General features: G+C 41.5%; 2 protein-coding genes across 3 annotated transcripts in view; one reads left to right on the forward strand and one right to left on the reverse strand.

Annotated features, from left to right (window-relative positions):
- Nucleotides 1-26701, reverse strand: part of rell1 (RELT like 1) — a 155540-nt gene that overhangs the window by 94042 nt on the left and 34797 nt on the right. The window lies entirely within an intron of this gene.
- LOC311001820 (uncharacterized protein) lies at nt 647-25914 on the forward strand. Of its 2 annotated transcripts, none has more exons than XM_083992991.1 (3): nt 647-900; nt 16037-16089; nt 23702-25914. In XM_083992991.1, exons 2-3 carry the CDS (start codon nt 16058-16060, stop codon nt 24519-24521), a joined length of 852 nt encoding a protein of 283 aa, XP_083849117.1. In that variant the 5' UTR covers nt 647-900; nt 16037-16057; the 3' UTR covers nt 24522-25914. The 2 variants fall into 2 exon arrangements, with proteins under 2 accessions (XP_083849117.1, XP_083849116.1); XM_083992990.1 differs by lacking the exon at nt 647-900 and adding an exon at nt 15043-15715.

Genomic DNA, 26701 nt, shown 5'->3' on the forward strand with positions numbered 1-26701 from the left:
GATTAGTAAAGTATTGGATTAAGTAACATTTGAGGCTAATGAGGGTTTATTTTCCAAAGGTGTGTGTTTTTTCCACATTACCCCTTTAATTATCTTTATTGATTCAACATTTTAGCTTTTGACCTTGAGCTTTAGTCAGGAAACAATTGTGACCCACTAATATACAACATAATATATCATTATTAGGTTTTATGTCAGCCTCATAAGGTTTGTAACACCTTCTCTCCCCTCATAGAGGCAAAAATTTTGTCAGGTTTTCACAATAAAAGTCCACTAGGATTGTTGACATTGTTTAGTAAAGTCTTTAATTAAAACCTCGAGTTTTGTTCCTGGTGAATTACTTTGTAAGAAAAATTATAAATAAAACAGAGTAACCAAGGTCGGAAAATACTTTTAAACCAATAACAAGCTGGTTAATATTGTAGGATTAAAAAAAAAAAGTATAAGGACCCACTAAGAATAAAGATAAATCTAAATTTTGCTTCATAGGAACTACTTATAAATCGAGATTTTCTGTGTAGTACATATGTCTATGTATGTTTAGAGTTTTATTGTGAAAGTTGTGATAGGAAGCGGTCGACAGTGTCACAGTGTGTGCACATTGACACTGGTCCAGTAGTTTCCCAGACTAACTAACCATCAGCGCTCCGCTCCTCAAACAGGAGACATGGGACCGAGGAGTCAGCACAACTCTACCCAGGAGCAGGAAGTCGTTTCCCGCTGAACAACGCTCAACACACCGGAGCTTTTCTACTTTTTTTTCTTCTTTTTTTTTCTTTTTTTTTAACACCTGCACTTCTCATTTCTACACAGTAAACGGACCGGAAGCGACACAAGTTAAATGACAGCTGCTTTTTTGATACCTTGGGCAAAGTGCCACACCTTCGCTTAGCGCAACAGGTAGGTCCAAAAACTACATGATCTCCCTCTGCTCGTCTCCGTGTTAACACCACACACCTGTACGCTAACGTCAGAGAGCGCGAGACGGTGTTATTAACGTTATTACACCTTTGTGACGGCGGCAGGTGAACACTGAGGAGACATATGGCGCGTGCAAACAATACGGCAACTTCAGGGTATCACACACACACAGACAGACAACAGTGCAGCTGTGCAGCAATAATGCACCTTTGTTGACATATAATAACACTATAAAGAGCATAAATTGTCAGCTAATGTTGTAGCCTGACCAAAAGAGAAAGCACTGATGATAGGCTACAGGTGAGCTCACACCTGTTGCACATAATGAAAATGAAATGAATATTGTATGTGCTTCATGTGGACAGGCAGGGCTGTAGCCATTCATTTAGAAATGATAAATGAGGTTTCTGCATGTATGTATTCTGCTTAAAATGTTATTTCAATTGTTAAACTTGAGATTGGTAAACACAGAATCTTTGAATTTTGACTTTTATTTGGAGTAAAAGTCGGAAAAGTTATAAAACTAAGGCTGTAACTACATATTATTGTCATTTTATTATCATTTATTGCCATTTAAAGTTTATTCTTTTCTTAAATTTGTACATTTGTTTAACAAAAACGGTGCTGAATGTAGTTTCCTAGATCCCAAGGTGACAGTTTCAAACTGTGGTTTGCGGTCGTGTGCAGCGCTCACAGATATTCACTTTACACTGATGTTTAACAGAGACAAGCAGGAAATGGTCACATTTAATTTAACAAGCCGGTGCCAGTAAATGTGTAATATTTGTGTTTAGATAATGACTCAAATGAGTAATATGTTACTAGTTGCCATTTAATTTGAGTCCAGACAAACCATAGTGTCACTGCTCATGTTGAATATATCATTTTCAGTTTATTGTCTTGAGTGTGAAACCTTAACCCTGAAGGCCACAGAGTCACAGGAGTAGTAGTGAGGACATGAGATCATTGTGTGTGTGAGACGAGTTGTGTAAAACCGTAACTCCATAATGTGACCACAGTGCGTCTCATCTCGCACACGACAACCGACAACTAAAACTTTTCCATCACACACTGAGCACTGGAGCACATGGACAGGTGAAGTCAGTGCTGCTGCTGTTGGGGATGTTTGTTCTTTGTTGGGATGGAGAGCAGGAGGAGGAGGAGTGGTCTTGACTGAGTTACCCAGAGCTCAGGTACACGGCCTTGGGCTTTGTTTGCACATCTAACACGTAGCCTCGCTGACTGCTGCACCCAATGGTTGACTTAAAGCGACACACAAACCTGTGTCATAACGTCTGCTGGTTGTGAGCGGCCGGCCTGTTCAGGTGGCAGGATTCAACAACTTGGTGACAGTTGATTTACAGTGAATAAGCTATGGGTTAATAGCTTTACCTATTTTCATGCCATTAATCTCCAGACTCCACCCACATCGCAAGCCTTTTAGAACAACACTGGCCATTAAAAGTGGATGCAAATGTTGTGTATTCAACATCTAGTTTGCTCTGCTGCTCAATGGCTGCACCTGAAACAGGATGTAAACATGGGAGCAGGGCTCTGTGTTGAAAACAACATGAACACAGAGAACAAACTGTACATTTTGTTCTTTAAAAGTAAAGCGTGTTGTGATAGGGAAAGACTGTGCCTTTATTTATTAAGTAAAGAAACATAGCAGCGTTCTTTATTTTTCAAGTTTTCAGATAATAATAGTTAATTTGATCGTGCCATAAGTAAAATAACAAAAAAAAGAGATACCTTCTTTCCTCCATTTATATACTGATAAAAACAAATGTTTTGGTTGTTATGTCTGAACGTGAGACCAGGTTATCAATTTGAAGTCAACACTTCATTGTTACTTGTGGAAAAACCTGTTATTATGTTTAACAAATATTTTGACAGGATGAAAGGAAAACATAAAAAAACTGTTTTGTTTTTTTTACAGATGTAATAACTGCTAATTATCAGAGAAAGATTTTTGTTTTTATCATAGTTAGACAAAAAGAAAAACAATTTGAAAAACATTTTCTGACCTTTAATAGACTTGATTAGATATAATTAAGTGACTAGAATAAAAAAAAAGGACCAGACAGATGAATCCAAAATTCAAATAATCATTATGTGCAACTTTGAAGAAGATTAACAACACTACAGAGATACTGAAACAGTTATTATTGATCATCACTTTGATAATTGATTAATGTTCACAGTAAAATCTCCTCTGGCTCCAGAGCTGCAGTTTCACTCTATCTGTTTTTTTATATTATTTGGAGTTGAATATAATCAGTCTCTGTGGATTTTTGTTTATGTAATGGTTGCTGTCAGGTTAAAGATCAACCTGGAGATGTAGTTTACCCTCCCGTGTGTGTGTGTGTGTGTGTGTGTGTGTGTGTGTGTGTGTGTGTGTGTGTGTGTGTGTGTGTGTGTGTGTGTGTGTGTGTGTGTGTGTGTGTGTGTGTGTGTGTGTGTGTGTGTGTGTGTGTGTGTGTGTATGTGTATGTGTGTGTGTTTTGTATTTGACAGACTGTGTATCATTTAAAAGTGCACTCTGCTGAGGCTCCTCTCAGGTTTGTTTACTTGCTAAAGTACAATTCGCGGCTCCTGGGTCAGGAGGAACCACAGGAGGAAAACAGCAGCGGGTCTGTTAGCAGAGAGAGAGAGAGGGAGAGGGAGCGAGAGAAAGAGGGAGAGAGAGAGGGAGCGAGAGATAGGGAGAGGGAGGTGGGGAGAGCTATTGATAAGTGTGGGCTGTGTGGTAATAGAGAGGAGACAGGACTTGTTTTCATCAGACTGCTGCCCAAGGCCATCTTGAAAAGGGATGTTTGGACACAGCACATCATATTACACACAACACACACACACACACACACACAAAACAACACACAAACACACACTCTTCGTGGCATCATCTGAAATCCGAGGAATCATTTTGACGTTTCAGACTCTTATTAGAACAAATGATCGATAGCGCGTTACGCAATGAGACTTTATGTTGACTTTATATAAATTAGTCGTCGTGGCAACACACCATGGATACACACACTAACCATTAATGCCTAACAGCGTCGGGGCTCATTCAAGGTCAGCTTGTCAGCCAGGTCCCGACAGAAGTTGTTGTGAGTTGTGAGTTTTCCCTTCATCTGTGTCATCATGACACAAGAAGAAGTGTCACGGTGTCGTCGCTCACATCGACTCTTTCACACGAGGCCTTATTATCAGCGGTGGAGGGTTATCTCATCCACTGTATATTATGCATGTTATTAAAAAGCTGGATAAATAAAGCACCGAGTGAGACAGCCAGCCTCATTTTTCTGTCACCGGTCCCGACTTTTAAAACTGCGTGTTGACATTTCGGCTGGATTTTAAAAGCCTCGGAGCTGATAAGAAGCCTTAAATTGACCACCTTATCAAATGATAATACGCAGGGTCACCACAGTCGCTGATGAGTACATAGAAATTCTGTCAATAATTGGCTCTCTTTTTTGACTTTTTCTTTATGTTCACAAACTTATTGTATGTGAGATAACAGACAGTTTCAGCTTCATTAACAGTTTAGAGAAAAATGCAGCTCACACTAAGATTTAGACTTTATTTATTCTTGTAGATGACATTAGGAATTGATTATTCAGTCTCAAATTGGAATAGTTAAAGGAGCCAAGCATGTGGATGTCAGCTGGGATTGGTGGACAAGGTTTAAAGTCTTTCAGGATTGGTATTGATCACTGATTTAGTGTCATTAGTATATTGGCTCATCTGATACTGATCACTGATTGGTTCACGTTCTCAAAGATCTTTGCAGCTCCCACTGAGACATCACGTTTTTTCTCGATATACTTCAAATGAATTCTGTCATTCTGCAAATAATAATGCAAATGCAAATAATTAATGCTTGTAATTTAAGGAAATCTGTCCAACCATCCAAACCTCAAGAGATTCATATCTATAATAGAAAACTAGAAAAAACAATTTTAATATCCATAATTAATCAGGCATAACAAGTGATTCATTCAAAAAAATTGCCTTGAATTATAACCATATTTGTTGCTGAAAATTTTCTAAGTGACTTTTGTGTTTGTTCTCTTCTATACCTTATGAAATCCTTATTTCTAACGTGTCAGGAAATCAATCAATCAATCAATACCAGAATCATCTCTCTGGCCTGGCTTTTCAAGAGCAGGTGATGAAATGGCGGCCGCTCTCCTTCACACAGCTGCTGAAACTGACAAACAGGAGTCAACATTTCAGTCACAGTTGTCACCATCAGTCCATCTTATGACAGTGACGCTGCCCCCACACCTCCACCTCCTCCAGTCCCACTGTGATCAGCTGCTTTTGTGTTTGCTAATGGGTAAAACACAGGGGGAAAAAACCCTGACACAATGTATACAGCAGTGAGAGTAGTGAACGCAGCACATTAGCAGAGCAGCAGTAGCCTCGCTCAGCTGTAATGTCATTTTTTTAAGCGTAGACAAAACTAAGAACTACAGATGTTTTTGCTTAGAAAATAACAGTGGTGGATCAGCGTAGTAGACTGAGACTTATAGGCTAATTGTAGTTGTCATTGATTAACCTGCAGCATAATTGCTCTAATAACGGACCAATCACATGATTGTCCATAAAATTCCTGAAAAGTTTGGCAAGTTCCTCTTACAATTTCTTTTGTCCAAACAACAACAATCTGAAAACACAAAGGTGTTGATTTCAGAAAAAACAAGTATCTATGATCTTTGAGACTGTAGCAACAACAGGTCAATGACCCAATCAGAAGAGAGGAGCCACTGAGCCTCTCTTCTGATTGGCTATCTATTTTCTGTGTGATTGGAAAGATACACATATAAATACACATACACAGATTTCAGGTAAATTGATCTCCGCAGAGTTGGATGCTGGGTCCAGGTGAGGGTTGTGACATCACAAAGTAACAGAAGTCCTGACAGCTTATTTTATATGACAATTTTGGATTACTTTATGTTTGTGGATTGCACACCTTGATAGTTTGACAGTGTTTTTTTTTATAGAAGCTATCTTTACTTTATTATAATAAAAAATAGACATGGACTTTACACAATATTGGACCTTTAAAGCCATTCTTGAGGAGCTGGAACTGATAAACGACTTCAAGTGTTTATTGATCATAAAACTTGTTGCCAGTTTATTTTCTTTTGATCAATTCATCCTGTAAATTGCTCCTTCACAGAATCGTATTAATAATTTCAATTTGTCCTCATTCTCTGCATTTGTGGATCAATCAAGTTGTTGAGGACTTAATTCTAGTTTATTGCCCGATCGATCAGAGCATCCCGAGCTCGAAGCAGTCGAGTCTAGTGAGAATGTGTCTTTCCAAAAAAAAAAAAAAAAAAAAGCTGCCAATAACTGTGACGGGGGACACGAGTTGAAAATTGGACCGTGTTTAGTCCAGGTGTGACAAAAAGACGGAGGAAAAAGATAAAGAACAAGAAGCAGAAAACAACAGACGGAGCGAATTGCGAGGTGGATGTCAGACCAGTTAGCCCACTTTCCCAACACCACACCCCTCACATGTCACCCTCATGAACCTGATCTCCCTTCTCACTGCCCCACTGCACACACATAACACACTCTGCACACACACACACCCACACTGACCGTCCCGGAGTAGGTGTCAAAATGTAAATAATGACTTTATACTGTAACATGCAGCTTACATAAGCCGACCTTTTCAGAGATCTTATCAGGTGACTGGGCTACAAGACTTGACTTCTCTGTTGAAAAGTTCAGTGGAGACGCTTCAGAGCCGCGTTCAGACCGATACACCTGAGGCAACAGCTGTCCCGATGTAGCAGAACAGAGGATTCAGTGATTTGATGTTCTTCTAGCTCAGGTGTTGTGTGTTGTTCCTGTTTGGTTACCTGTATTTGGTTTTATATCATTGGTATGTGCAGTGTTTAGACCTGAAACTCAAACCCACAGTTAATACAGTAACGGTTGTGGATAGATTGCAGTCGTCCACAACAAAAACAACTGGTATCAGATGTGTGAGGCGGAGGGAAGACGTTCTCATGGAGGTGACAGTGTTGACGACGTGTTATGAGGTCTCTATAAACGATCTGTCTCATTTAGTTTTGATGATGAGGGTATCCAGATGGAGTTCGGTTATGATCGTCTGTCGGATCTAGTTTATCTTTTATCCGACCATTAAAATGAGAAAAAGCAGATTTTATCAGCTGCAGACATTCAATATTCAGCTCTAATCTGAAATGGTTTAAATTATACATTTGTCTGTTTCTGGTTAACATTCCTACCTCTTATCAAGACAGTGTCTTTTCATCATTGATGAGCGATAAGGAAACTTGAGTTTGTGTCGATGAAATGGACTGTTCATCTTTGTTGTTCAATAAGATGGAGAGAGTGGCTCCTGTTCTCTGAAGAAAACTGTCAAGATGATGGTGTTGCATCAGTTTCAGTAGATGTTCTTGGTCAAATAATTGTAATTCAAGATGAAAATATGCAGTGATAGGTTGACCGCAACAAGAGATTGTTAAGATTTTTTCAGATAAGATTTTTCTTATTTCTAAGAATTTTCTCAAAATGAAACTCTAAGTCAAGTCATTTTTATTTTTATACCGCATTTAAAGGGATGATTCAGAGTAATTTCAACCTAGGGTCCTTTGCACCATGACCTCGAGCCAAAGGGGAAGGGGTCAGCCCTATATTCCCAGGGCACTATGTTCCCAGATTTAGCTAAAAGCTACATTACTGTACATCTCAACTGCTACTGGATAATAGGTTAGGTGTAATTGTCTACCAAATTGGGAGAAATGGGGATAAAATCTGATGCAAATTGATCATAAAGGAAATGTGGGAACATAGGGCCTAATTTGGGAAAGAAAAAAAAAACCTTAGTCGTGAGGGAACATAAGGCTGTAGGAACAAAGGGCTGAGGGAACATAGGGCTGTGGGAACAAAGGGCTGTGGGAACATAGGGCTGTGGGAACAAAGGGCTGAGGGAACATAGGGCTGAGGGAACATAGGGCTGAGGGAACATAGGGCTGTGGGAACATAGGCACGCTCCCGACTACAACGAATCAGATACTGTGGATTTAACTTTTGTTTTTGTGACTTTTGAAAAACAGGTGACAGTCTCAGTGTTTCACAGTGGAGGCAGTCAGGCTTTCTACATTCTTGTTAAAGATAGTAATATAATAATATACATATATCATTGTGTGTCATTTTTAAGAAAACCATCATGCAGTTTCACTTAAAGCAGAAGTAAGCGATCCGGTCGTTTTCGCTAATGCTGCGTTCCAGGCAGGCTTTTGAAACCGTAAATTACAGCTTCAAGTCACAGCTTACGACTTTGTAGCGTTCCTGGCAACCCACTCGTGTTTTTCCGAACTGTTTTACCGGTGAAAGTCACTATAACGGCCACTCGTAACTTCCGACCCGTGAACTCCTACCAGATCAAACTGATACAACTTCACAGGACGGAAAAACAGGAGTCTACGAGTTTCCTTGAACGCACCATAACAGTCCTCGTCCCTACGTCACCACATTCACGGCGTTCCTTGGCTGCACACACAGCCCTGCATGCCGTTCTCTCTCCTCATTGGATAAAAACTGTAGGATACGATAAATGTTCTCTCCTCGGCTCAGAGCAGAGCAGAGTGACTGAGAGACACGTGTTTCGGTCCAAACACTCTATGTAAGTGATTGCTGTCGGAAGATATAACTATTTAAGACTTATATTAACACAAATATATCACTTACTTCTGCTTTAAGAACAAAATGATCCATTCCTTTAAACTGTATTCATTCTCTCTACTGAGGGGGGTAAAGGTACCCACCACCTTCAAAATAAGACGTCGTAAATACATCAAACTGTTTTTGTTTCTCTAATTTTGTCCTTATTTCAAAGTAGCACATTCATGTTCTCAATTGCATCATCTGCTGCAGGAAAGAGACCAGTAATTTATTGTTGTGATGAAAATACTCACCCCCACCCACTCACAATAAGCCCTGTTTTCATACACAACTCTGCTCAGGTAAAAATCAATTTCAACTGGACACTTTCCAGGGGAAGAATTATTTTAAGCTTTATCTCTCTGTGGATGAAATTTTTCCACCTACAGCAATCGTTCAGAAATGTCCCTTGCCTGCCGGTTCCACGGGTATCCCCTGGATTTCAATCCGGTCCACATTTAGAGGACACTCTACAGCAATCTTTCTTTTTATTGCACCTGTTTCTCCAAGATGAAATGTTTCAATTTCCTCTGAAGAAAACTCAAAGTGAAAAAGAATGGGATCCGGGCCAAGCTGCCAGGACTGAAATATCTCTCCCTTTCAGGAATCGTCCTACGATCTTCCCCATCATAAAAAACAGGAGCAATATATAATATATTGAACGACAGATGGAGCAGATAAAGAACTATTACTGCCAGCCAACAATGGCCAATATCTGAATGAATGATAGTCATTTTACGCACTGATTGGATCCTTGATCTCGTTCTGACTTTGGAAAGTCTCCAGGGGAACAACATGATTGGTCATTTGGATGTTATAATGTGAATCTCAGTCATATGCCGCTGCTGCTTACTGTAAAACCCGTGGGAGGCTTCACGGGCTGAGAGAAAATGCTCATTACAGCCACGTTTGCATGGGAAGGTATGTGCGCACACCCCATACAAACCACACAATATGGCAGGAGCATTCTTGAATGTCAAAGTTGTTATGTCGCTTAATTAAAGTAATGAAATGATGAGCACTGATCACAAGCATCTAGAGCTTTGGATCTCAACTGAGAATTTTCTTTTTCCATTTTAATGTTTTATAAGCAGCAAACTATGAATTTTAGCTTCAGGTCTCAGGTCTGATGCCCCTTTTCCACTACACAGTTACAGCTCTACTCGACTTGACTCAGTTTAGGTCCTTTTCCATCACAGCCGAGTACTTCATAGCACCTCCTCAATGTAGACGGGGTCGTCATAACACGACGACACTCTGGCAAATAGTTGGTTGACTAGAGCCGGAACAATTAATCAAACAATAATCGATTATTAAATTAATCATCAACTATTTTGATAATGAAATAATTGGTTTGAGTAGCTTTTTAAGAAAAAAAGTCAAAATTCTCAGATTTCAGCTTCTTAAATGTGAATATTTCTGGTTTCTTTGTTCCTTTATGACAATAAACTGAGGTTCTTTTTGATTTGTGGACAAAACAAGACATTTGAGGACGTCATCTTGTGGTTTGGGCATTTTATTAACCAAACAACTAATCGATTAATCGTTTGAACAATCGACAGATTAATCGATGCTGAAAATAATCGTTAGTTGCAGCCCTACGGTTGACGTCACGTTTTAGTATCGGCTCGGCTCGCTTGGAACCTCGGCTGAGTTGTCACCAAAAAGAAAGTACCAGGTACCAGATACTAACCCTAGTAGTAAGACAAAAAAAACAAAAAGTAGAGTTTAGTCGAGTCAAGAAGCACTAGTGGAAAAATCCATTAATTCAGTCTCAGTCAACCAGGTGAGGTCTAGAGTCGCTGGTCCAGAAGGTGTAGACGTACTTTTCCGAGGACTAATCTCCTCTTGATGAGGATTTCTGGGTGTTCACTGCTTTAGCATGCAGTTCCTTGGCTTTTCCACCCCTGTGTGTGTGTGTGTGTGTGTGTGTGTGTGTGTGTGTGTGTGTGTGTGTGTGTGTGTGTGTGTGTGTGTGTGTGTGTGTGTGTGTGTGTGTGTGTGTGTGTGTGTGTGTGTGTGTGTGTGTATCTGTAGCTATTTACTCTGCAAACACACTGTGGCAAAGATGACAGCTGCAAGTAGACAAGCCGGAGCCAGAACATACATCAGCCTGCCTTGTTAGTCATGTTTGCTTTGTCATTTTTTTTTTTAAAGCAAGGCCTCATGGGAGGTCTCTTTGACTTTTAAGCACTAATGTCACGTAGTTATCAGTAAAGTGATGTAACTAGCTGGTTAGTCACAGGCCCGGGGTGGGATGGCACTGTCGTCATCTCTGGCCTGCAGGACTAGTTCCCCTCTGACCGGCAGCTGCTGTTTCTGCTGACCAGCGGCATCACGATTAGCCCGAGGCAGGTAACACCACAATCACATTGTCAGCACTCAGTCAGCCCAGAGCCTGAGTTTTGCCTTGCAAATTTTCTCAACCCTGCTCCATACCGATGCAAACCAGCTTTTTCCGACTCAGTCAGCCAAGTCATTAGCAGGCCTTGTCTGACGTGTGGAAGTGAGATGTCAGCCACAAATGACACATGCACTTTGAAGAAACACACACAATATAAAACATTTAATGAATCTAATTTCTATTTTGTTTTGATTTTATATTTCACAGAAAGTATTTGTAATGTTTGCTTTATATGAGGTAAAACTGTTAAACATGTTTAGACTATTAAGAGGTGGATGACTTCTGAATTCAAGATAAAAAGCTGGAGGATTTTCAGAACAACGTTCATGTAATTCCACTTTTACCACCACAACGTTATGTAACATCATCAGAGTTATCATCTCCTCAGGATACAGATTCCCACCACAGACCGACCGCTGTGATGTAAGCTAGAAGAGGGTTAGAAAAAAAAGGCTGAGCTACGATTTATTAACCTATAAAAAAGACTTTGCTGTTCATTTGTTCTGTCCCAAATGATCTCCTTCATGGCTGTGTCCAGTACTGAGCTAAAACTTCCTGCTCTCAGCTTTTCCAGAGTTCATCAAATTCCCATGATTTGACACGAGAGGGAAAGTCATGAGGTTGACTTCAGGGCTACATATTTTTGAAAAGGTCGTGTTGTGCTGTCTTCTTCTTTGGATCTTGTTGGTTCTTTCTCATGTACACGTTTTTACAGCCCAGTATGGCCGAATAACATTGTACAAATACCAAAAAGAAACACCTTTGCAAGGGAGGAATTAGAGCGGATTCTCATGTGTTACATGTCACTTTAACAAGTCACTTTAAAGGGATAGTTCAACATTTTGGCAAATTGGTCCCTATAGTCTTAGGAGTAGGTTTGTTACCTGTAATTGTCGGTGCAAGCTATTTTTAGAATGGCGGAGCAGAGCCGTGAGCTGCTCAGAGCTACTCTACGGAGGTTAATGGGATTTCTTGGTTTCCCTCATCAAACTCATCAAATACACAATCCAACAACTCCAAAACTCTCTCATGGAGAAGTTGTGACCTGCATATTCACCATGCTATGAGATAATAACAGAACGTTACGAGACAGAGTTGTTTTCGAGGTAAATTCATGATATACCGCTGATGTGCGGGTTTTTGATTATCAATAGGGCAAAACTATAGACAGTGAATAAAGAGTGGTATAGCCTCCATGACCATCTTAACCTTGCCATTAGCTACTAACGAGTTTAAATAAAGATAACTAGCTGTCTCCACTAAACCCCCGGCTGTCACGCAAAGAGGTTCACCCCCTGGACAGTTGTCATGAAGGACTAAATTAGCTTCAGAGACCAAAAACTGACTGGAAATGTGTTTATTTAATGTAGTAGTTAGGACTATTAACATGGGAGTCTATGAGGATTTACTCACTTTTGGAGCCAGACAGATGGTGGCCAGTTTAAGTGTTGTTTATATTACTTCATTTATCGGCCTAGGAGTGCGTTCCTTTGGGGGAAAATAGTTATTTTAAACCATTGCTTCATTAGCGCTGAGATCTAATCTTGATGCCGTGGCTGATACCAAAACAACGAGCTAAAAGACTGTAAAAGCTCCACAGGGCTACGGAAACTACAGAGTCAGGTGATATTTATCTGTGGCTTCATCTTTCACATTTCATGTCCTCATTTGATCCCCTGTTGCTGCAATGTAAATATTAACACAGCCAGGAGGACCAAGATTTGTTCAGGAAGGAAACCTTGACATGGAAATATGTGTAAAACTTTAATATTACACTGTTTGATCTTTTAATTTTCTTTTAAGTCATTTAACTTTATTATTCCGCCGCCGCAACACTTAATAATCTGTGTACTGTCACCGTGTCTGCACCTGAAGTGAAAGCACGGTGCCAGGAAGGAAATAAACCCATTCATGTTCATAATTAATTCATAGCAGTTCAGTCAGAGATAGTTATGTCAAAGGCTTTAGGAGCGTTTATGGCAACAAACAGATCCACAAGTCGTTTGGCGGAGGAGGCTCTGAGGCTCGAGGACGCTCCAAAAACGAATCTGAGCTGCCTGCAAGACTCGGAGGCAGGAGCATTAAAAAACAGCCCCGAGGGTCCGGGGAGCTGAAAGCAGCAGACAACGTTATCACCGAGATTGTGGAATATACATAATGCAGGAGGCGAGAGATGCCACCGCACAACAAGAAAACAAGGAGGAAGAGGAGGGGGGACTATAACAGCAGCAGCACCATGAGCGATCAGAGGGTCGAGACCCGGTCGTCAAGATGATTATTAACTAGTAACTGTAACAATCCTCTGATAGCGTCCTCACTCCCCGCACTCCATTAATGTGATGGTTCCCCATGCCCGCTGGGAAATTAGCTCCTCTCTTGCTCCCCTCCTGGAAGATAAGGGACACTTCAGCTGGAGGGAGGGGGGGCGAGGCGGGGGCAGAGCAACAGTGTGTGAAACAAGGTCCTCCACTTAAAAACACAGCCTGTCGAACCGCAGGGGCCTCTCTTCTCTGCACTCGGCGCAGTGTAGCCTCTTCATTTTTTTTTGTTTTTTTTAGTAGCTGTGAATGTGTTGAGGGTCCCAGTGAAAGCTTAGACGTGGGAATAGTTGGAGCGGGGCTGCAGTCGAGCCCAGACAAAAGCACGAGAGGCTGTTTTTTAGGCAGAAGATGTTACTGGGAGGTTTGTTCAGACCTGTGGAGCGATAATTAGACGTCTTGGGATGGCAAAGTCAGCGTATGCTAAGAGAGAAGGTGACTTAAACCGTGGTGATGGTCCTCTTCACAGGGACAGTCAGATAGATATAAAGCAGCTTGTAATATCATATATCTCTGCAGGTACTTGTCAGATGTGTTTGCTTTTTCAATTGATGCTAACACTAGTCGCATATGCATTTCTCAAACCAACCCCCCACCCTCCATCAAGTAAAGCCCACCTGGACCTCTCAGCTAATTCCCTCCAGGACTTTACATGAAGATATATGAAGTCCCAGAGCAGAGCTAAAGCATCTTACATCATCGTTGCCTGGCCTCGCTGCAGCTTGGCAATGTTCAGGGCTAATGGAGACAGAGTGGTTGATGAAAACTAATGATTGCAGGAGAATAGGAGCCATTCATTCATTTTGTCTGGAGGATATAATTTTCAACAAATCCCACCGAGAGACAGCTAAGTGAAGTTATCCTAAAAAAAAAAACAAGTACTGCCTGTTTATCTACAACCTGACTTTCTGCGGTCCATCTGAAATTATATAATCCACATAATCGAGCCACGATGCTTCACAGAATATGATTGTACAAAGCAGGGCGCAGAATCTGTCAACTCAAACTGTCCAACAAGTGACGGAACAGTTATGTGCATCCAAAAAGGCCAGATTGCTGCAAGACGGCAATGCAGCAGTTGATAGGCCATCAATTATTCACAGATTTCCATTAATAATATGAAATCCGCAGACTGGCATTAATGCTTCTAGTAACCATTCACATGTGTTTAATGCTAACGCTGTGGTCCCACCTCCTACCTTGTACGTAACAAAACAAAACATGTCAGCCATTTATAATTTTAACACACGTGTGTGTGAGACTTGTGTAACAAACTGTGTCCATGTGCATTCTAAAATGATCTGTACTGACCATGGACCAGCTGATCTCAACCATAGACCATATTTTCCAGTACATATTATGAACAAAATAAAAGAGAAGTGATCATGAGAAGAACCTTGGTGTGTATTAGTCCACAGCTGAAAATAGTCCCTTGCAAATTCACATTTTTACTCCTACTGGTGAAGAGTTTGCTAAAAAAAAAAGAAAAAAAAATACAATGCCCAGCTGTTTGAAATAATTACCAAGCGTTTTTTAAGTTCAACCATCTGTTTATGACTCATTTTTTGATTAACAACCCCAGCATGCACAAATGAGCTTGAGTAGGCAAGTCAGGAGTGTCTTCAGAGACGGACTCCTCATGGGTTTTCATTGACAGGAAGAAAAATGTAGAAACAATCCCAGTCTTATATTTCTAATGAGGTCTAGCTGTTTGTTATTTGATTTCATTTGAAGACGCGGCATTTATAATGAAGTGTCGTCTCCGCCGAAAATGTCAGGATGCGGTTTGCGATTTACGTGTCACTAATGAACATGACATTACGCTCTCAGTCTCTCAGGAAGGCAATTCATTGTTCATTGTTTTTCAAACATTGTATGAGCGCCGGTGAACACCCAGAACTGGTTTCCATCCACATTTTGCAATATTTAAAGCTGATATTTGTTTGGTTTTGTTCAAAGATTCAGCCGAAAGGCCTGCGGGGTGAGAGAGCTAAGGTTAAAACTAGAAACTGTTTTGTCTCGTGGGCACATATCCTGCCTTTTATTCCACAAAGAGACACTGTGTCCTCTACCTCTGCTGCTCTCTTTCTCCTTCGCTCGCAGACAAAACCCATTCAAGACTCAGTGATTAATTATTTACCCAGGCAATGAAATGCCAAAGCCTGGAGAAACACACCACCAGGAGAGAAAAGGTCACTCCAGTCCTGCACATAGATACACACTCTTCAATACGCGCTCACACACAACAGTGATGGATGGCAATAACATCTTTATCGGTGCTTCGGGCAGACAGAGTTTTCATCCTCGTGTCCAAACACCGTCGAGAACCAAGGGCAAAGCAAAAAACTTGACTGATGAGGTGAAATCTTCAAGAGAGGCCTGAAAAAAAAGAGCCTCATTTAAAAAGCGCTCACATGTCAGGGGTGGTGAACTGTCCGATCAATAGCAGCCTCAGACTCTGTCAAAGTCTATGTGTATCATTGTGCAGACCGATGACTGTGGAGCCGACTGTAACCTTTCCTTGATTGCATGAGCTCTGACACCGAAGGGAGAGTGTCATCTGCCTGAAACAAACTTGTGCATGTCTTCTAAACTAAAGTTTTGTCATTTTGAAGTTTGTCTGCTATGCTGTTTATTGTGCGATCAAAGTTTAATCTGCTCCGTTGTTGTCCCTCCACAGCTCCTCGACACAACTGGCCAAATGGGGTGCCGATGCTGTCGGATGATAAAAAGGTAAGATGTCCCACTCTTACAATCTTACAATGACTTGATTTTAAAGGATCAATTCACTCAAATTAAGCCAAAAAATAATCTCCCATGTCTCCAGGCAACTTAGTTTTAACATATACCTTATGTCCAACTCAGGACTGTTGGGGTGAATGGTGTTTTCTTGTCATCTATCTTAAGTATTATCTATCTATCTATCTATCTATCTCATCTTGTGATCACTTCAGTCAGGAGACAGCGGCCTAAACAAAGACCACACTCAGTAAATATATGCCATTTATTGTGAGAAATAGCTCCTTCACACTCTTCCCCCCCTGAAGGTTAAAGTTTGAGTTCATAAATTGTTATAACGTAGCTGGAGATGTTCTTTTCCTATTTCATTTCACTATAAAACACTTCAACAGAACGTCCTCAAATTCTGCATAAAGGGAAGCTAAAGACGTATAGCATCTTTAATTTGATGGGTAATTGAAAAAAATAAAAAAAAGTTGTGGTTCAATAGCTTTACACACATGATATAAAACCAATGTGCAGCTTTTTAGCTAGCTCTTTATAGCCTCCTAGCAGCAGCAGCAGTTTAATGCTATTTCCATTAATTTCGGGTAATATGACTCCTGTGCTAATTAGCAAATGTTAGCACGCTTAATTAGACTCATGGTTAACACTGCACTGGCTACACATTGTGCAGCATTGACATTATGAGCATGTTAGCAGGCTAATGTTAGCATTTTTGAATAAAGTGCCCCTGGGCAGCCTTGATCATTTAATGCTTGAAAAATGATACTAATTAATTAACTCACATTTTCGTTGCTAATTCAATGTATCTTAGAGTTTTTATACAGTATTTAGAAACTTGACACTGTGTGTTGGGCTTGTACAGTAACTACCTACTGCTGAACATGAAACTAAAACCTCCTCAGCAGCGTCTCTGTAGATTTCTTTATCCGTCCATCAGCGCTAGTTCAAATGTCTCCTTGGCCAAATAATGATTTCTTGTCTTGTTTCATGCAGATAGTGAGAGGTCCATTTATAATACGTCTGCTCTCACAGCCTCACGTGGGCTCTTTGTACAAACTGTGAGTCAATATGCCAATAGCCATCACCCTTGGTTACTGTATTTCCTCGCAGGAGTGTCTGTTCATTAAAGGCCGACAAGACGACGTTGTCAGGGCTCGACGTCATTGTGCTCTCTGAGGTGAACGAGGAGACAGAGCAGGGCCGGGAAACAAGATTTTGATTGCAGATTAATGAAAGAGCCTGCTGAGATTCACATACCAGAGTTGTAATCCCCCTCCACACCGTTTTTTTTTTCTTTCCCATGTCAAAGACACATGTGAATGCTTGTGACACACACACACACACACACACACACACACACACACACACACACACACACACACACACCTACACACACATACCTCCCTAATTGTCTGGAGTGTCACATTTCTGGGCTTAGCCGTGTTTGGGGTTTGGCAGGGTGGGCCTGTAGGTTACTGGGTCAGCGGTATGGCCTCAGTATCAGCAACAACCCGAGAGAAAAAACTGCTCACTTTCGGTGTTACAATCCTGTGCTGATCTAAAGTTTTGTATTATTTTGGTAGATGAATGTTGAAATAATCAATGTGAACAGGCAGCTCACACATTTGAGTTGAGTTTTTCAGGTAGCTGCTCAAATGCTCATTTTTACCAGATAGATAGATAGATAGATAGATAGATAGATAGATAGATAGATAGATAGATAGATAGATAGATAGATAGATAGATAGATAGATAGATAGATAGATAGATAGATAGATAGATAGATAGATAGATAGATAGATAGATAGATAGATAGATAGATAGATAGATAGACTTTATTGATCCCAAGCTGGGAAATTACAGTGCAGCAGCATTACACAGACACACAGCGATAACAACATAGTATAAGAATATAAGGAATAAGATTATAAAAACACAAACTATACATAATAAAATAGCAAAATATAAAGAACAAACTATACATAATAAAATAGCAAAATAGCAATAGCAAATAAAATAGAATGTAATGTACAAAAGTATATACAACAGAATTGGCAGTGTTTTGTACTTTGTGTTGTAAGTTTATACTTTAAACTTGAATTTCATCTGGACCTCCTTCCACTATACGCACAGGCACAGCCTCAAGTTATGTTAAAAAAAAAGGAAAAAAAGAAAACGGTGCAATATAGCATAATGCAATTTCCCACAGTACCTACAGTAAAAGCTATTTCAGTAAGGAGACTTAACTAGGGGCTGCCCCTCTGTGGGCTGGTTTCTAAATCAGCATTTCTAAAAGAAGCAGGACACCACAAAATTATAATTTTTCATCCAAGGGCAAAGTGTGTTCTTCATTGCAGCTTCACACTTTAAAAAAAAAAAATCTTATGCTAGTCCAAGGTGGAAGTTTCCATCCAATTAAGACGACAATGTGCCTTGCATGGAGGGAAAAAAAGCATCAGGATGTTCATCAGGTCTAATGGTGTTGGTGGCATAAAATCCATAGGCACCACTGCACCCTGCATTGTGTTTTAGAGCAGATATAATCAGCTCAAACCCTAAGCGACTTGGTATTGTTGTCACATACTGCAGGTGTGGCCAATCGTTGTGTTACCGCTGAAGGACTGTTTTCCGATACCTTAATCGCTGTCTTGATTTAACAGCGTCTCGTTTGCCGGCGCTGTCCGAGTTCAGACATATGCAAATAGGATTCATGGCGTCTTCCGGGGATGGAGGTGCTTCCTTGAAAGTGGAAAAACCTCACAGAAAGGGGGAATCCCAACAGAGAGAGAGGAGATCATGCAGGGACTCCTCACAAGCATCTCACAACAACTTGTATGCAAAGCCGCTCTTTTGGTATTAAAATCTGAGCTTCACACTGGAGAAGTGCTGCTGCTGCTGCTGCTGCTCTCCGTCTGTGTGTGACTTTAAATGCCAGGGGAGATTTGCATCAGCTGTTTGATTTAAGTCTGATAACCAGACGACTGCTCAGAGAAACCTCAGTCCTCATTACGTAGATGTGAAATTTAGGTTTTTTTTAATTCAACGTACCCAACAATGAAGACATTTTGTCTTTTTTTTGTCTCAGCAGAATCACAGCAACAAGTCTTGGGTTTGTTTTTTGTTTTCGGCCTGCTCTTTGAAAACAGCTCGGCGATGGAACCGATGGCCTCCTGCCGTTGATGAAAATACAGTTTCATTTTCTCACACAGCTTTTGTCAACCTTTATGAATTATTGGATTTTCCTTCCCTCTTCTTCTACTTCGTCTTCTACTGGCAAAAACACCTTGTGTGTGTCTCTTGCGCTTCTGAAAGCAAGTCTCAGATTTCACCTTGGCAGCCGGGGGGACACAGTGGCGGTGCTGCCCAGGAGCCAGAGACATGGAAAACATTCATTTTCTCAGCTTTCTGCTGCGAATTGGCAGACGCAGGGAGGGATGCAGGGTGAGAAGAGTGGTGCTTATGTCGGAGTGTGACCCCTGTGTGTATGTGTGTGTTAGGTTATGACTATAAATGCGTGGGCAGTTGAAGTTTGCATACGTATATGTCTGAGAGGCCTCTTACTGAGTCGATCACTATATTAGAAAGTTATCTTCTTTATTCTCTGTACCTACTTGTGTTCTTGTTAAGTTCATGAATACTAAATAGTGAGAGGTAAAGCCAAAAGGGGGTGAGATAACAGAAAACAAGAGTGAGGAGGACAACTTGAGAAAGGAGGAGGAGGAGGAGGAGGAGGTGGGAGCGAGACAATAGATGGAAAAAGCTCGAGGGAAAGCGCTCAAATCAAGGAGAAGTCAAGTGCAAAGGGATAGTAGATTAGAGCGCCGCAACTACATTACAGTGACGCTGAAAGAGAGACGAGGAGGAGGCTGTTTTGAAGAGGGGAGGAGAGAGAGAGAGAGAGGCAGCTGGAGCTCTGCTGGGGTTATGAGGCGGGCAGGGCGGAGGAGGAGAAAACAAATGAAAAAGCAAAGAAAGATGGCCGCGAAAAACATGAGGCTCTCACAGCGGGCGATGTCTGACAGTCTGTTACACTGCCCGCAAAATAAAGCCCCCCTGCCAACACTCCAACACCTGTCTAGGTGTGTGTGTGTGTGTTTCTCTCTGTGTGTGTGAGCTATCTTGTACTTCTGCCCTTGTAAGAAAATCCTCCAAAAATGGTGCCATCACACAGTCATTACAGCCTTCAGAGGGCTATTTAAGGTTTAGAGCGTAAATGAGCATTAATTAGTCTCAGACCTTTATCGACCTCGACTACCCGATGAGTTACCGGGGCGACATCGACATGGAGCTTGTGGCAGATGAGAGCAGCAAGGGACGTCGTTGGGTTAGTGAACAGGAAACACACATCACATCTGCGCTCAATAATTCATCACAGTTATTTGTCATTCACTCTGGCTGATTGAGAAGAGACACCTATTACGCCCGTTTGAAGGTGAAAATATTCTCCAAGGCATTTGTCACTCATTTTAATGAGCTGATCCTGTGTCACACCGGCACAAGTAGGACTCATTATTTCCTGTTTGTCTTTAAAGAAGAAAATAGTCCAATAAAGTCTATTGAATTGATTTGTTATTTTGTTTTTGTAAAAGAATCTAGCATTTTTATATTTATTTATTTCACTGTCTGATGGAAACTTTTGCAGATCATCAGCAGCTCATTTGTGTTTCATCTTCGGTTTTCTTTTTACCTCCCATTACCAGACGTACTCTCTGAGCTGTACTTGCCTCTAAAGGACTTTGTTTGCTGAATGTTGGTAATTTGCTGCTTCTAGCTGCAAAGAGCATTTGAAGAAGTTTTCAGAAAGATCAAATGAGTTACTTTCCACATTTATGTACTTGTATTTCAGCTGCCTAAACAGTGAGTGAGACCATTTTCAAAACTATTCCTTTAAATGCTACATGTGACCGATGTTGTCTGGCCTGCCCTGAGTGGGTTTCGAACCCGGGCCATCGCGGGCGACGATGCTAACCGTTTCACCAAGAGGTCAATGACCACTTGGCAAGTGGATTAGCATGTCTTTTATGGGCAAGTGAGTCAATGACCTCTTGGCGAGACGATTAGCATGGAGTGAGTTTAGGGGGGTGAGTGTAACGGAGGTCCGCGGGTATAGCCACAGTCAGGAGGTACCAGTAAGGAGAAGTGACGGCGTGTGGCGGTTAGCAGCACTGAAGTTAAACTCACTCACCCATAAAAGACGTGCTAACCAGGTAGTCATTGACCTCTTGGCGAAACGGTTAGCATCATCGCCCGCAGTGCTGGAGACCTGGGTTCGAAACCCAATCAGGGCAGGCCAGACAACATCGGTCACACTTGTGTTTTTGTACAGGCTCTGTTTACCAAGTGTTTAGCTTTATTTTATCTTCTTAGCTTGTGACTCCTGCCTGTTCTCTTTCATTTACCATGACTCACAATTAGTGACTCACTATTTTTCCTACTTAAAGCAGAAGTGAGTGATCCGGTCGTTTTCGCTAATGCTGCGTTCCAGGCAGGCTTTTGAAATCGTAAATTACAGCTTCAAGTCACAACTTACGACTTTGTAGCGTTCCAGGCAACCCACTCGTGTTTTTCCGACCTGTTTTACCGGTGAAAGTCACTATAACGGCCACTCGTAACTTCCGACCGGTGAACTCGTACCAGATCGAACTGGTACCACTTCACGGTCGGAAAAATACGAGTTTCCTTGAACGCACCATAACAGTCCTCGTCGCTACGTCACCACATTCACGGCGTCCCTTGGCTGCACACACAGCCCTGCATGCCGTTCTCTCTCCTCATTGGATAAAAACTGTAGGATACGATAAATGTTTTCTCCTCGGCTCAGAGCAGAGCAGAGGGACTGAGAGACCCGTGTTTCGGTCCAAACACTCTATGTAAGTGATTGCTGTCGGAAGATATAACTATTTAAGACTTATATTAACACAAATATATCACTTACTTCTGCTTTAAATTTCATGGATGGTGTCAATGGTCAAAAGTGTAACCATGGAAGCTTCTGTGTGTTGTGCATCAGGTTTCCATCAGCTTCTGATTCATCCTTTTCACCTGTATGTCTTTTTTCCTCTGCTGTTGTTGTCCAACCTCTCTGGATGTTACCAGCACAAACCAAACAAAACATAGTGAAAGTAATAGTCAGTATTTTACAGTTTGAACCACACTCCTGCCCAAACCTCCACATCCTCTGTCCTTCCCGTCTTCCCTCCTCCCTCTCTCTCTGCATAATCTAACTGACATTCACATGAGCAGTGCAAACATTACCGATGCTCAAGCTGGCTGTGCTCTGTGTAAACATCAAAGTGCGTGTGTGCCTTCGCTGTAACAGTGGCATTTAGAAAGTTGCATCGACTGCACTGGGGAAGGATCCTTGTTACCGTCGCCGTACAGTATGTGAGGGTGTTTTTATCGATTGTCGCAGGAACGTCTGACTCCTGGAGCTCAGTCAGATAGACAGAAATAGTCCTTTCTGTCTGTCGCCTCACTGATCCAGGAAATGAAATGGCCAAGCCAAGTCAAGTGTAACTTTAGAGAGTTAGAAAGATATTGCAAGTCCCACTTTTATTTTATCTATAGCAGCTTTGATACGAAGTCAAATTTGTGTTGAATTAAGTCGTTAAAATAATAATGAGATTATAGCTGAAATGCAGCTGATGGCTTTCGTGACATCTGGGCCATAAAATGTCAAGAAATGGTGATGAGAAAAAAAAGCCTGACTCATAGTGACCTGTTCACATTTCTCCTTTTGTTTGCAGTTGCTCAACAGCAGCAGCGAGCAGGATGATCAATGATGAAATCGAAATCGGGGGAAAACAAACTTAAAACCACAAATGTTAACTGCATCGTTGCTGTAGGAGAAGTCATCACACTCACAAAGATGTTTCTCCTCTGGGGATGAATGTTTGTTCAAAATGTCATGGCAGTGTATTAGTTGATTTGATTCATTCTTGCTAGCAGTGGTGTCAAACAAACCCGATGAAAGAAATGCAGAATTTTACAGATTCGATTTTTAAAAAACATTAAAATACATAAGACCTGCTTGTTGAGCTATTTCAATCTGGACCAGCCAAAACTAACAGAGCTACACTGCTAATTCACTTCATCACTTTTAATCACGACAATTTGATTTAAAAAAAAGAAAAGAAAAAAGTATATCCTGACATTTTAGCATTTTAAAAATATTTATGAAAAATTCAAAGATTCATTAGTCAGTCTACAATTTGACGGATAATGATCAAATCTGAATCAGTAGCATTAATTTAGCACAGAAAGAGGCAGGCCTTTATTTCTAATTTCCCCTGTGTCCGGGTTAAGGAACTTTCCTGATTTCCATCTGAAAACATTCCCTCTAAATTTAAAAAGTATTCTTTATTTGTCAGTTTTTAATGTGAAGAGACGCCAGGAAGTGTTGAGTTTTGTTGAACTAAAATAACACTGATCAATATGGGGACAAAATGACTTTCATCTGGGGTAGCCTATGACATTCAAAAACATGATGTTGCACGGCACCAAGCCAGATGTTCCTGAGTTTGTATCAGTTCGACCTGCCCACTACTTGATGCAGTGTTCATGGTTTAAAATGACACTTTGTCCGTTGTCTCTGTCGCAGCTACATCTACGACCCCTCGGTGGCGGTGGATGTGAGGAAGACGGACTCAGCGGGCAGCTCCCTCTACCAGCCCCACCACCTCTCGGGCGGCCCCCCCGGCGGCGACCCCCTGGGCGGCCACAACAACAAGCAGAAGCAGGGCTTCCACAACCTGGGCTACAGCAAGTCCAACGACAGCACCCTGAAACTAGAGGTGGACAACAACCACGTCAACCACAGGCTGCATGCGGCGCCTCCGCCCACGAAGGAGCTGCACCAGCAGGGCAGCGCGCCTCCTGCAGAGGGGGGGCTCTACATCATCCAGCCTCAAGCTTTAGGACCGAGGTGGGGGATTCAGGACAAAACCCCGAGCCAGGTGCCGGTTTACCCCGGTATGAAGTATGAGAACCAAAGAAGCTACGACAAGGAGGAAGAGCAGGAGACGAGGAACAGGTGGGACAGCTCCGTCACCGAGTACGTGACGGCCAGTGAAAACCTGTCGGGGGACGAGATCGAGGTGGACGAGGGCGTTGGCGGGACGCCGGAGTACCTGTGCGACACCGGGGACGAGGGGAGCGTCCTGTCGGTGGACATCCACACCAGCACCACCAGCCTGTCCTCGGCCGACACCAGGGACGACCTCGGACCGCCAAAGACTCCGGAGGTGTCCACGGTGGAGAGCGGCATCTCCACGTCCAAGAGCGAGGACGAGGAGGAGGAGGAGGAGGAGGAGGAGGAGGACGGGGTGGACGAGGAGGAGGTGCAGAGCGTCACAGACTCGATGGTGGCCGAGGCCCTTGCCGCCCTCGAAGCCGCCACCGCCGGGGAGGAGTGTGAGTGACGGACCTCTGTGCTTTCTACTCCCAAAAAATAAAAAAACATAGACTTGGACTTGACAGAGGGTTCAAAACCACCATGAAACTTTGCCACAGCTCTGAATAACACCTCTTGTGTTCGTCATCAAAGAACATGGAACGAATGAAGGAAAACTCTGTTTACAAATTAAAGAACAGATTTATTTTTGAACTCAAAGTCTTGGATTTTTTTTTTTTTTAAATTGTGGTCACGCTGACAGAAGATGATGTCTGCCTTGTGAGAGAGGAAATGTTTCCAATGCTGCGAGGTTTGCATGAAGCCACAAATGAAGAGATGTCAGTGTGTAGACTGTGAAGACCGCCTGCTGCCATATCAGCCTCATAGTCCTTTTCAATAGTGTATTTAACACTCCACAGTCCTAATAATAATAATAATAATAATAAAAGCCTGTATGTGCTCATTCACTGCTTTGCCATGTCCAGACTGTGCTTATATGTTTTGGAGCATCGCTGTAGCCACTTACTCATTTCTTCCTTTGTTAATCCACAGTCAGTGCTAGGCTACATGTTGCTATCTCTTCAGGAAACTCACCTTGTTTCACCAGGCAGGTGAACGAGGAAAGGTCACACATGTATGTTTTTTTTTTATATATATACACATATGCTACCCTATTTTATCTTCTCTTGTTATTTATATTATCTGCACTCGCATCATTTTTGATTTATTGCTTGAACACATGGATGTTGCAAAAGACCAGAGACGAAGAAAATGAAGGACACGTTATTTATAGCCTAAACAATTGTGTGTGAGCGTTGATTCATTCAATCATGCATCATGAATTAATACAATATGTAATTGGAAATGTAGAAATTAGTTTACACACTTTTTTGTCAATTCATGTAATTTCCACCACGCACAACATTTATGAGTCCATGTCAATGTGGTGAAACATCAGAGGATCTATGCACGTTACCAAAGGATAAAATGGAAACTAGCCACCTGTACATTTCACTAACAACACCCAGTTTCTGAATATTATTCAACATGACCGGCTACAGTCCAATCACTGTTGAATAAACGACCACCACCACCACCATTTTTTGTTTTTTTGTTTTCCTTCTGTTTAATAATAGGTCAGGATTTGTGTTTCTAGTCTGGCCTGTGACATTAGTTCAGCTGGGAGCTCGCTAATATGTGCCTAATAATGAACTAACTGAGGCCAGGCGGTGAGGAAGAAACGACACATACGGCTTTTTTTTTTTTTTTTCCTTGAATGTGCTCAGTGTGTTGATGCTAAATAAGCTGTTTGCTCAATGAAGATCTGAATTTGTTCCACTGCATCATCAGTTTGCCTGCCAAATCATTTCTACTTATGTATTTGTACTGTAAAATAAAGAAATGTACTTGAAAATGTTTTATACTTTGTGTGTTCATCTAATTATTCATTCCAGTGCAAAAAAAAATGTTATTAGCTAGTTCTGGCTCATGTTAGCTTAGGAGGAAAACAATGTATGAGTGGTGTGAATAGTTGAGCAAGGAGAAAATGTGAGTTTGTTGACATAAACATTGTGTTTAAATACTATTTGAGTTGATAATTAGCCTTTTGGAGAGCTGGGAAATAGTTTTGAGTTTAGAAGTTGAACTAGTTAAGCTATCACGTTAGCGGGGAGAATATGTCAGTCCAACCGCTTAAAAGTCTGACCGCCCATTTCTCCGTTCATATAGAAATGTATGGTTGGAGAAATGGGAAGTCAAACTTCTGGGTAGTTGGAGAAATAGGAAGTCAGACTAATGGGTGCAAAAATATAGAAATGTATATGGTCGGAGAAATGGGAAGTCGGAGAAATAGGAAGTCAGACAGACGCCGTGCGCCCCATGTTAGCACAGTAAGCAAACGTTCTTAACTATGAGAAGAATTAAAGGAGGAGTTAAAACCTCCTTTGCTTATTTGTCCCCTCAGGGAACAGATGAATAGGATAGTTTACATGTTTTATACATATTTCTTACGTTTTGTGATTTGTCCGTCATTGAGAAACAACTTTCTGTGAGATTGTGCGTTTCTGCAGGACGTTGTTGCGCTTGTTTACGAGGGACACCGAGGGACTGAGGTGTTTAAACCCTCACCATCACAGCAGTTTGAGCCTCACCCCGGGGCCTCGGCTAATGAACACCTCAGGGCTGTTTTTTCCTTGTGCCTGGAATAGA

The sequence above is a fragment of the Trachurus trachurus genome (genome assembly GCF_905171665.1).
Source record: "Trachurus trachurus genome assembly, chromosome: 18".
Classification (NCBI taxonomy): domain Eukaryota; kingdom Metazoa; phylum Chordata; class Actinopteri; order Carangiformes; family Carangidae; genus Trachurus; species Trachurus trachurus.

Coding starts and splice junctions, on each gene's coding strand:
- LOC311001820 (XM_083992990.1), top strand. CDS start 15,509: ATGCCAAAGCCTGGAGAAACACACCACCAGGAGAGAAAAGGTCACTCC. Junction 15,716..16,036: donor CAAAAAACTTGACTGATGAG/GTGAAATCTTCA, acceptor GTCCCTCCACAG/CTCCTCGACACAACTGGCCA. Junction 16,090..23,701: donor TGCTGTCGGATGATAAAAAG/GTAAGATGTCCC, acceptor TCTCTGTCGCAG/CTACATCTACGACCCCTCGG.